This window comes from Mustela nigripes, chromosome 2, assembly GCF_022355385.1.
Source record: "Mustela nigripes isolate SB6536 chromosome 2, MUSNIG.SB6536, whole genome shotgun sequence".
Lineage (NCBI taxonomy): Eukaryota > Metazoa > Chordata > Mammalia > Carnivora > Mustelidae > Mustela > Mustela nigripes.
This window is the reverse complement of record NC_081558.1, coordinates 138511445-138523660: the sequence shown is the minus strand read 5'-3', so window position 1 is coordinate 138523660 and position 12216 is coordinate 138511445. Positions and strand designations below refer to the sequence as shown.

Here is a 12216-nt window from a genome sequence, read left to right as displayed (position 1 = left end):
TCTTTCTTTGAGATCAGTGTTTCACAAAGCAAAACAAAAAAATTAGTCAAATTGGGAAATGCATTGTAGCCTTATCTTGGAGGTTTCTAGTACATATAGTATCTGAAGTTCTGGCATAAAACAACCTACTTATTTGTTCAATTCAGTGTTTCCCCAGGCTTATGTATGTTTATTTCTTAGGGCTACTATATCAAATTGTCACAAAGCAGGAGGCTTAAGACAAATTTATTTTCCCATGGTTCTAGAGGCTAGAAGTCTGAAGTCATAGTGTTAGCAGGGCCATGCTCTCTAGGGCATAAAGCTCTGGGGAAGGATCCTTCCTTCACTCTTCCTAGTTTCTGGCATTTACTGGCAATCTTTGGCTTGTGGCAGTGTAACTCCAGTCTCCGTTTTCACCTTCACATGGCCCTCCCTATTTTGTCTGTTTCCAAATTTTTCTTCTTAGAAGGACACCTTCATAGATTTATGCCTCCCTGATCCATTATGACCTTATCTTAACTTGACTACATCTGCAAAGACCCTATTTTTAATCTGTAGATTCCAGATGGACATGAAGTTTGGGGGATACACATCAGCCCAGGACATCATATGAAAAGAGAATTGTGATAATCCCCTATATCTTTGTATATTCTGAGATACTGTTATTCCAAAGAATACACTTTCAGGAAGGTACATAGAACATAGAACCTTCTATAATCTTATATCCCGGGGCAGCTGGGTGGCTTAGTCAGTTCAGTGTCTGACTCTTGATTTTGGTCCAGATCATTATCTCAGGGTTGTGGGATCGAGCTCTGTGTTGGACTTTTTGCTGGGTGTGGAGCCTGCTTAAGATTCTCTCCCTCTGCACCGCCCCCACCAAGTGTGCATGCTCTCTTTAAAAAAAAAAAGTATATCATCTTTTTTTTTATTTTTGAGAGAGAGACCGAGTATGAGTGGGGGGTGGGGTAGAGGGACAAGCAGACTCTCCTCCTGAGCATGGAGCCTGATGCAGGACTCGATGCCAGGACCCTGAGATCATAAGCTGAGCCAAAGTCAGATGCCAGAGCCACTCAGGTACCCCTGTATATGTAATCTTCTATCCTATCCTACCCATGTGGTGATTTGAAGTGGGTGAGAGAGGGGCCGCAGAATTAACGGAAAGAATGATACATTTTTTCAAAAGATTATTTATTTATTTATTTGACAGACGGAGATCACAAGTAGGCAGAGAGGCAGGCAGAGAGAGAGAGGAGGAAGCAGGCTGCCTGCTGAGCAGAGACCCCAATGCGGGGCTCGATCCCAGAACCCTGGGATCATGACCTGAGCCGAAGGCAGAGGTTTTAACCCACTGAGCCACCTAGGTACCCCAAGAATGATATTCTATGTTCTTTGTTTTTTCTACTAAAATGTCATTTCTCTATAATTTTTACCTCCTTCCCTTCTAGAGTTGTCTATATATTTGGCCCACCAGTTAAAGAACCTCCTACAGATGTTACTCCCACTTTCTTGACAACAGGGGTGCTCAGTACTTTACGCCAAGCTGACTTTGAGGCCCATACTATTCTCCGGGAGTCTGGTAAGTTGTTCATTTTGTTTATTACTACATGCTCTAACTAGAATTTGGAAATGTGGCATTATGATTTCTAGTTAGGAGGATGCATGTTTGAATTCTGGATGCTTTTATTTTTATTATTCATTTCTATGGATTGGTCTCATGTACATTTTATAATATGGTGATATTGTCTGCTGTTATAAAAATTTTCACCTTTATGGTCATTTGTGGATATGTACATATAAGCAAAAAATTTGAGTCACCTGACTCCCATTGTTCCCAGCTGAGGTTATAAATATATTCTCTTTGTTCACTAGTACTATAAACAGGTGTCCTTTTTGTAGTCTATTTAGTACCATATATTTTTTTGCATTTCTGTGCTTTTTGTTTCTGATTTTACTGTTTGAAATGTCCCCCAGGCGTAGTGCTGAGATGCTGTCTAGTTTTCTTGGCACAGGAGGGCTGTCATGTACCTTATAGAGAAAATATGTGGGTTAGATAAGCTTTATTCATGTATGAATTATAGTGCTGTTAGCTGTGAGTTCAATGTTAATGAATCCAGAATAAATAATAGGGTGTCTTTAAATAGAAATACACATAAAACAAGGTTATGTATTGATTGGTTGATGAAAATGTGACCAGAGGCTTGGCAGGAATCTCTATATTTCTCGTAGGGACAGTGGTTTACAATGTGCTAATTCAGTATTTGCATTGTAGGCCATAACTTCCTTGAGTAACAAGAAAGGACTTACATATATATCTCAGCACTGTAACATCACTGCAATTATCAAATTCTGTTGTTTATATTTGTGGTTGAGTTTACTTACAAATATGACAGTAGTTGAAAACATGCATGATGACAGTCTTAACTGGTATGTTTATGTATGTGATTTTAGATATTATCTGGGAGGATTTAATGGAACTGTGTTAGAGTGCTTTTCCATGGTGTGATCATTGGTTCTACACGTTTACTTCCTTTTTCTAGGGTATGCTGGAAAAATTAGCCAGATGCCAGTGATTTTGACACCATTGCATTTTGATCGGGACCCACTTCAGAAGCAGCCTTCATGCCAGAGATCTGTGGTTATTCGAACCTTTATTACTAGTGATTTTATGACTGGTATACCTGCAACACCTGGCAATGAAATCCCTGTAGAGGTAACTTACATATTTTTCTCATGTACATTTTATAATATGGTGAATGGAATAGGCTGTGATAGAATTGTTATTTCCGGGGTTGGTTTTCTGTTTATAAGATAGGCTTTTTCATTTTATTTTTCAAAGATTTATTGGAGAGCATATGTGTGTGTGGTGGGGGGGAGGGGCACAAGCATGGGGAGAGGAGCAGACTCTCCACTGAGCATAGAGCCTGAAAGGGGTGTGTCGGGGGTGGGGAGTTGCTTAAGGCAGGGCTCTGTCCCATGACCCTGGGATCCTGACCTGAACCGGAATCAAGAGTAGGACACTCAACTGACTGAGCCACCAGGCTCCCGTAGGCTTTTATTATGATTTTTAATTCTCCACATAATTATTATTTTTTTTAATCTCCACAAATAAATAAAGCACTGGGTGTCATACTCAACTAGTGAGTCATTGAATATTATATTAAAAACTAATGAGGTACTTTAACTTGGCTAATTGAATTAAAATTTAAAAAAATAATTATAATAGTTTTCTAGAAAAGACCTTAAATTTATTATACTCCTCTAAATGTCTGATTACTATGTGGAGTAACTACTTCTAATGTACATTTCTATCTAATCTTGCCAACCTCTACTTTATAAATAGTATTTTCCAAGTAAAGGAGAAAACCCTGGTAGTGAAGAAGAGTTTATTAGAAATATGGATGAGATTTGATACCATGGTGAAGAAGAGTTTATTAGAAATATGGATGAGATTTGATACCATGGTGGCTAGACATCCATGAATTACTTAATGCTCTGCTTGCTACCTTTTTTTTTCCTTAAAGATTTTTTTTTTTTTTTTTTTTTTTTAATTTGAGAGCAGAGAAAGAGCAAGCTTGAGCAGGGGGCAGAGGCAGAGGGAGAGAGAGAAGCAGGCTTTTTACTGAGCAGGTAGCCCAATATAGGGCTCCATTCCAGGACTGGGATCATGATGTGAGCGGAAGGCAGATGCTTAACTGACTTAGCCACCCAGGTGCTCCAACTGCCAACTGTTTTGATCACCATCTCCGTCTCCTGTTCTCTGTCGCCTGGAGTGTTCCAGAGAGCTATTTGCATAGTAGCAAATGAAAAAGGGAGACTTTATTAGGTGGACCTCTGCTCTGTTCTCTAAAGCAAGGCTCTGGTTAGAGCTACATAGCTAGGTTGAGGAGTGGGGCTTACTTAAGAGTTTGTTTCCCCTTCAGCTCAAATTTGCCATATCTCTGTCCATTCAAGTGACCGGGCCTTGTCCTCTTTGACACATGGTAGTGATTGTTACTAAAGTGCATTATGTGCCCCTATGCTGGCCTCAGACTTGTATGTTTCAGGCACAGAATATATGTGAAGCACTGGCTTTTAATACATAGTATAAGGTGTTTGGATGTCACAGCAGTTTCAAATTGCTGTAAATGTTTCTAAACACTTGTTATGGACTAGTAATAAACATAAAATGCTACTGGCAACTGTTTGCAGACTACACTTTGAGTAGTACTGAGTTAATTCACTGAAATCTATAGAAGGAAGTTAGGTTCACTATATAATATTAATCAGAGACCATACCATATACATAGACTATGATAATAAAAATAGATCACATTTTAATTGTAAATGGAAGCTTTCTAGGTCTGTTGGACATGCTCTGGATCCCGGCTCTTCTATTTATGATCTTTGTTTTATAACAGGTGGTGTTAAAGATGGTCACTGAGATTAAGAAGATTCCTGGTATTTCTCGAATTATGTATGACTTAACATCAAAGCCCCCAGGAACTACCGAGTGGGAGTAATAAACTTCTTGTTCTATTAAAGTATTGTGTTCAGTTTAAATTGATTAGAAACCATTCCCAGTATTGACATGCGGTACTGTGAAAGGAGTTACTGAGCGGCTGCATCACATCTGAGTTCTCTACAGCAAAAATCTACGGCTTAAGAGCTGAGTTGGGGATGACTAAAAGGAACTGAAGCACTTGTACGGGTATAATCAAAGCACCATTGCCTACACTCAGATTGGCACTGCTTTTGCCTTTGCCTCACTTGTTCTCACTTGTATAAATTCACTGTTGCTATTAATGTCTCTGTCAATGAAGGTGTATGAAGGTGGGTGACTTTGGGGGTAGTAATAGGCTTCTGTCCCCTTGCCAGTTTCTAAGAGCTGTTAGAAAACACCCATTATAATACTAGTGTGAGTTAGTATGTGTGTCTTTCAGAGAATCTGAATTTGCTTATAAGTAACCTTACTCTTCTGAAGATAAGGGTGAGGGATGGATATAGGAGATAAGGTGTTGGTGGGCTGGCTGTTCCAGCCCCTTTTGTAGGACACTGGTATATCAAATGTAAGCTCCCTTAAGATGGAAAACACTGGGAATTTGTTGAAGTACTTTAGAATTTGTAACATCACAGCTGTGGGAGAAAGAAGCTATCATTGGTCTTGGTTTAAAATGTTTTCAAGTCCTGTCCCACATAGATGCCATAGTGTTCACTGTCAACCTGTTCACTCATGAGGAGCTTTATCGCCCCACCACCCATGGTGCCAGTTCCTGTGGCCTTGTGACGAAGTTTCTGTTCTCTTCTCCAGAAGAGGCTGTCTCTGGTGTAGCATAAAGTCAGTGTTTTGATCTCGTTTGGGCAGAGGGCCAGCTCCGAGACCACAGAAACCATTACACAAGCCTGCAGCTTAGACTATCTAGTAAAGAGTTGTAAAATGAACTCTTAGATGTAATCTGTAAGTGGATTTATTACCCACTGCTTAGAAGACTGTCACCAGTCTCAGTCCATGCAAGATATTGCCACACCTTGTAATTTTCTATCATTTGTAAGATTCAAGAACTTGACTAGGACTCTTTGCCATTGCCACTGGTGTCTACCAGATCCTTGATTACATTCATATAAGCACTATAAAAATAGTACTAGACTTAAATTCTACAACCATTTTTCAATATTTTAGCTGTTTCTATTTAAGAACATTAATGAGTTTTTCTTTTTTCAAAAAATTGAGGTGTGATTGACCTATAGCAGATTAATTTCTGGTGTCATGCCAAACCCATCTCAGGTTGCTGCCTTTTATTTTCAAAATCCTTTGTATTGATCAGGTACAAAATTTTGTTTGGGATTCAGTATTAGCTAAACAGTAAAATTATGCATGCCAGAAGTCTACTTTTTATTGGCTGGCCTAGAAGACATAAACACTGTATTTCCAGACCAGCAAGGGAAGAGCTTCTGTCTGTTTTAACGGATATCTGTACCTGAAACAAAGGAGTATTTGACTTCTACAGAACTTGAAGGGTTCACTTTCTGTCCTGATGATGAGATACTCATACTGGCCTTTTGGAAAGAAGATATGTAAGTTCTAACAGATTTGGAGTCATGTAACTTTAGAGCTGGAATAGATAACCTCTAAAAGGCTTACAAATACATTTATGTGAAAAAATTCCTCTTCTAGCAGAAGTTTCTTGTGATTTTGTGTTCGAGCAAATAGGAAACTAGGAAGAATATATAGTAAGAATGTTTTCTTTCCAGTGTATGTTCTATGGAACACTGCTCCACTGAGCTGATCCTTGTCAAAAGGGTTAGATGGTCATGGAAGTTGGGAAAGTGCTGTTCGCTTGTCATGGTGTACATTATATTCAAACTGAGAAATTTTGATGTGAAAAACAGTTGTTAAACTTTCTTAACCTGATGTTTTCCTGATCTTTGTGTGCTAAACTCTTTTTATAATCCTTAATACTGGGGGAAATGGTCTCTCTAGAACACATTCTGATATGACATAGTAAAAAAAGTTGATTTTTTTGACTTTGTAAATTCCCTAAAATTTGGAACCCCCTCTTCCTTTGCAAAAGTACTTTTTGCTTTGTGTTGTACAGTATTACTGTGTATCTTCACAGTATGTCATCCAAGCAGCTGAGGGAAGATTATAGTCCATTTTACATTTAGGAAACAAGCTCAGCTTAGTAATGGTTACCTAATGAAATTCAGAATGAAATATGATCCTTGGTAGATTATGACTGCATTCCCATCAAATTAAACATGTTTTGTTTCTTCATATTGATTAGGAGTAGGTAGGGCAGGTTAAAGCATCATTTATTCCCCAAATTGGCGGACACAAAGGAATTTTCAAGGACCCAGTTTCACCTTAATGATGCCATCTATAATCATCAGCGGTTTTGGAAATAACATAGCCTGGCATAATTTCTGAAGGTAGGTCTTTAGATGTACCTGGGAGATGGGTTACACTGTTTTCCCGTCTTTTGCCGCCCCTTTATCCTGAGGTAGCTGCCTGCGTGTACCCAAACAAGCATCATTAAAATTTTTTCCTCACTGTTTGGGCTTATCTCCTGATAGCCTATTTTACTGTATAATTGAGTCGAGTCCCTCAAGAATGAGGGCATTCAGATTAGGTAGGCGGGACTGTCCATCCTCAGTGCTTTTGTTCTGCCGATGATGAACAGCTGTGGGAACGGTTAAGTGATTTCTGTCTCTTTATCTGTAAGAGGAGACAGTTGAATTAAATTTACATCAAATCCAGCCATAATTTTTTCTTAAACAACAAAGAAAAGCATAGCGGGACACAGAATGGGGAAATTGAGGGTTTTATGTTTAAAGTTCTTTCAACATCAGATACAACCTTACCCTGTCAAAAAGGTAAACATCAGAATACATTGTAAAGTCAAGTATTAATTACCTTAATACCTTGTTTTTTTGAAGACTTAATATAGATCTGCAAAATTGGACTACTTGAGAATCTTACTATTGTGACCATGACACTAGGACAATATCCATTAATAGAATGCAAAGTCTCCCACTGTCAGTTATCTGTAGCTAATTGTTGGCAGAGCTGGAACTAGAATCTAGGCTTTTCTGTTTCTCTCTGTTGAAGAGGTAGTGCTCTAAGGCCTTTCGAGGTGAGGCTTAACAGGAGACTCTTCTTGTATAATTGACCCATCAGGGATAAATTATTTCCAAAGTGTAAATCATGTCTTTACTTAAAATAAGAGAGTAGTAGTTTCTGTCATGCCCAATATTGTACCCTTGGTTTTTTTTGTTTGTTTTGTTTCTTATTCTTCCTCTCCATTACTCTCCATACCCACCTCCTCTCTCCTACTGTTCCCTGAATTCTCACTGGAATGTGGTAAGGACACACACCTTTGCTATTACCTCAGTGGGTATTCCCTTCATTGGCCCAAATTCAGAAAGTAATAGAAAACTGAATATAAGCTGATGTCTCTACCCTAGGAAAGAGCCCCTGCCTTGTTCCTTCTGAAGTAGGTTAGCCATGCAGGTGATACAGGGAACAGGGTATCCTTTTTTTGTTTTTGTTTTTTACCACTTCAGGACTTTGACAACAATAATGGTGGTATCCTTGGCTCTTATATTCCTGACCATTTCATTTAATGACTAGTGAAGAGATTTGGAATCCCCTCTCCCCTTCAAAGAGTGCCAAAATGCCAACTCTCAAACTTAGTCTTCTATGTTGAAGAGACCCAGGTAGTTGACCCAACTCTGATCTTTTGTCAGTGGTTCTCAACCCTGGATGCCTGTTATTACTACCTGAGGAATTAAGTCTGTATAATGTCTAGACCCCACAGTTAAATCAATTAAATTAGAATCTTGACAGGTCCCAATTATTGATAGTTTTAAATCTCTCCAATCCAAAAAAGTTACTGAGGAATATACCTGGCCTATCTAGTTATGGCTTAAAATCTTAGGTCTTTAAGAGAAATGTAAGAGAAGGCCACAGATAATGTTTTGCTGAAAATGTCCTCACTAAATTACTTCAGACCTGGGGCCAGACTGGAATTGATTCTGTGTATACTATATTGTAGGTCAGATACTCCAAGGGCCTGTTTGGTAATATTTAGGGCAGCTGACATAAATGTTGCTCCTGTTGAGGTCAGTGCAACAACTACGTGGGTATCTCTCAACCTCTTCTTACTCTTTTTGCTTTTTGTCACGGGAGAGAAACCTACTCCCTATAGCCACCTCTTTGAATATGACTCTAGCTAGATCGTGAAACAGACTGAGCTCTTACTGAGAAAGCCTTCTGGAGCTGTGTCATTTGGATATAATTTTTTAGCTGGAGAGTAACTACCTGTAACCCAAGTTGCCTGAATAACAACTTTTTGAGTAGCCCCATTTTAAGTGACTGACCCATTAGAGTCTTTGATCACTGGTGGATCCCATGGCATCTTTTGATCTTGGTAAGGGCTCCTGGAATGGCAAAACTGTGAGACTTTGGGGAGGGTTTGGCCATTTCTTGGGTATTTTAAGTTCAGTAGCTCTGACACCTTTTAAGTTGTTCAGGAAGCCTGAACCTTAAGTAATCCAAGTGGAGTAAGGCCTTTGGAGAATACAGATATTTAAGGTAAGTAGTTTCCTGTCTTTGAACCTACTGTGACATTGTTACCACCTTATGGTATTAAATGAAGAAGTGAATGTAACATCCTTTCAAACAGATTTTTTTATAAAGAAGTATTTTGTTAGAGTAAGTAGTATAGTTGTGAAATCACTATGTAATTGTTTATGGTATACTGATACAACTTGTATTTTGTGGCAATGTTGGCAAAAAATAGCTATGCCAAATTAATGTGAAATGACTAATTTCTTTTGTTTCCAGTATACTTCATAAAGGAAGAAATGACTTTCATAATTTGTCTTTAAGCCTCAGTGTTTATGAGAAAGTCAGTGAAGGAAGAACTAAGAGAACAGACATTATCAGGGAAGGGAAATAAGAAATTGGATATACTGTCAGGTGTTTCTGGATAATAAGTTTACTTCTCTTATATATAAGGAAAGGTATCAGAGTTTTGCGCAGAGTGTAACAGTGGATATGGTGGAAATAAAATACTGGGTATTTTAAGTGAATAGCTAAAAGGGTGTGTGTATGTGTTTCCAGAATTAAAGTTCTATACACGTGCACACTTATTTGACTTCTTGCATATTTATTTATATTTAACTCTGTCCTCAAATTCTGTCCTCAAATATTAATTTGATACAAAAGTTGGATCCTATTTGTTTGGAAGTATGTAATGAGAGTTGATTAACCCATCGAAGTATAACTGTATTAAGTCACTAATATGATGAGAGGAATTAACCATGTTCAGAAACTGCACTCGGTAATTTCAGGTAGCTACAATGCTGTAGTATGATTTTTTACAGATCAATCACCTTGTCCAACCTTCTGCTATTTGAGAAAACTGTATTTTGAATATTTAACTGTAAAGGTTTTGCTGTTTTAACATGGCTCAAAACAAAAATATTGCTGAGTTTTTATCTTGAACTCTCAAAAATCTGTCATTCTGCTTTAAAAAAATACTGTTATCAAAAGCTGTATCTCACACCATAGCTAACCTTTTTTGGGGGGGATAGATTGTTAGTGAATTATACTGAGTTATAGACATTAGATTCTGAGAAACAGCTAAAAATCTCACTTAAACCTTACTGGTATCCAAATAATACGTGAAATTTTAATTAAATCCTTTTTTCATATTTTAGAATGCTATTTAATATACAATTACATACTAAAACTTTTTTAAGACCATCCCTAATCTGCCCACATGATGATGATGTTCTTTTTTTTTAAATTTTAAATTAACACCATAGAGAAAATGCTATTTTAAAAATGGCTTCTTAATGTGGCTACATTATATAGTGGGGAACATGAGGGCCTTTTGTCAAGGTGCCTAATTGCATTAGGATGATTGATACTTGTTCTTAAGAAAAAAGTTTCAACAGACTAAAAAATATTTACCTAAGTGCAGGAAAATCCCATCTTCTGGTTCTTTTCAAAAGCAACTTCTATTACCATGGGTGATGAGGATGTAATGAACTTGCTTATCGTGCTTATTATATAGTTTTGGGGGAGTAAATTACCAAGAATTAAATATATCATGACCGTTTTGTGTTAAAGAATCTCCTAAAAAAATTTCAGCAACACAAAAGTGAAATTGTACAGCTAGCACCCTCTACATATTTACTTCTCAGATTCAAGAATTAAAAAGAGTGTTTCCTTAATTACTGAGTAAATCATATGCCACATGTTGAAATTATCCCAAAGTTGATAATAAGTACCTGGAGATTATTAAGTAAGTACAATATCTTGGAATATTTACAAATAATTTAATGTTTCTGTTATGGGTCTTAGCCTGTTTTCAGATGTTTGCTTAAAGAGAAATGTAAGGATTTACCATTGAATAGGAAACATTTTGAAAGATCTTTTTAATTTTTTTTTTCTTTTTCTTTTCTGGTCAGGCTCTTAAAGCACCTGATGTGAATTTAGTGCAGTTTTTCAAACTTTCTCCTTTCACAGTTCAATTAGTGTTACTTTGGTCTAGGGTTGCTATTAAAAAAAAAAAAAAATCTATCTATCTATCTATCTATCTATCTATATATATCTATATATCTCAATTAGTCCCATTTTTTTTAAAGATTTTATTTATTTATTTGACAGAGAGATCACAAGTAGGCAGAGAAGCAGGGAGAGAGAGAGAGAGAGAGGAGGAAGCAGGCTCCCTGCAGAGCAGAGAGCCCGATGCGGGACTCAATCTCAGAACCCTGAGATCATGACCTGAGCCGAAGGCAGCGGCTTAACCCACTGAGCCACCCAGGCGCCCTCAATTAGTCCCATTTTTAAAGTGATGGTTCTGTTCAAACAACTTAAATATTTTGCCCTAACAACATAATAGCCACTTGAAACACTATTATCCTTTGAAAGAATGTATTTCATTCTTGAATAACTAGAGTTAGTTACTAATGGAATCTGTTGGGGACTTGCAACTTACTGAACTGTGGTATACATTGAACACTGCCATCTTCATTTTCTATTCCAAGCTGATGTTTGCACAGTACTTTTTAAATCACAGCAGCCACCGAAAACTCAGCTTTGCAAAGATATGACATCATTGAAGGAAATGGTGCATGATGTTATGTTGAAACTGACCTGCCACAAGCTAGTAGTTCATCTTGTGTGTATCTGAGTTTGCTGTGGTGGCTCGGAGCGCCTCAGTGAACGGTTTGAGAACCACTGTGTCTGAGTTTTTTTTTTTTTTTTTTCGCCTTCTCAACTTCAAAGGATACATCTAAAATACACATGTATCCTTAATATTGATTATCTCTCTTGGTTTTGATGTTAAGAGTTGGAATATTTTGCAAAAAGATATTTTAAAATCTCAACATCTTTCTAGGAGTGGAGAAATAAGATTTGCCATATGTTAGTTACATAAAGTATACATGCATAGAATCTGCCGAGACCCAAGTTTGATGTATACTTAATTTGGAGTTTGTTTTGTTTAGTAACAGTTGTTACTACAAAGACTTATGATGAAGATATATACCCTTTATACTGTTTGAAGTGAATATTTTAGTGTACTGGATTTAAACCATCGCAAATATGCCACCTACATTTGTTACTATACTGATTTCTCTTTGTAAAACAGGGAAATAGTCACATACCACACACACTTTTTAAAAATTTTAAAGTGAATAGTGATAGCCATAACTTAAATGTTTTTAGAGTTTAGAGATTTGACTAGT

General features: G+C 37.3%; 1 protein-coding gene across 1 annotated transcript in view; it reads left to right on the top strand.

Annotated features, from left to right (window-relative positions):
• Window positions 1-6378, top strand: part of GMPS (guanine monophosphate synthase) — a 68536-nt gene extending 62158 nt beyond the window's left edge. The window contains exons 14-16 of the mRNA XM_059391686.1: window positions 1425-1555; window positions 2517-2689; window positions 4377-6378. Coding sequence (XP_059247669.1) covers window positions 1425-1555; window positions 2517-2689; window positions 4377-4478 — 406 coding nt within the window. The 3' untranslated portion in view covers window positions 4479-6378. The remainder of the gene's footprint in view (window positions 1-1424; window positions 1556-2516; window positions 2690-4376) is intronic.
• Window positions 6379-12216: the final 5838 nt, after the last annotated feature.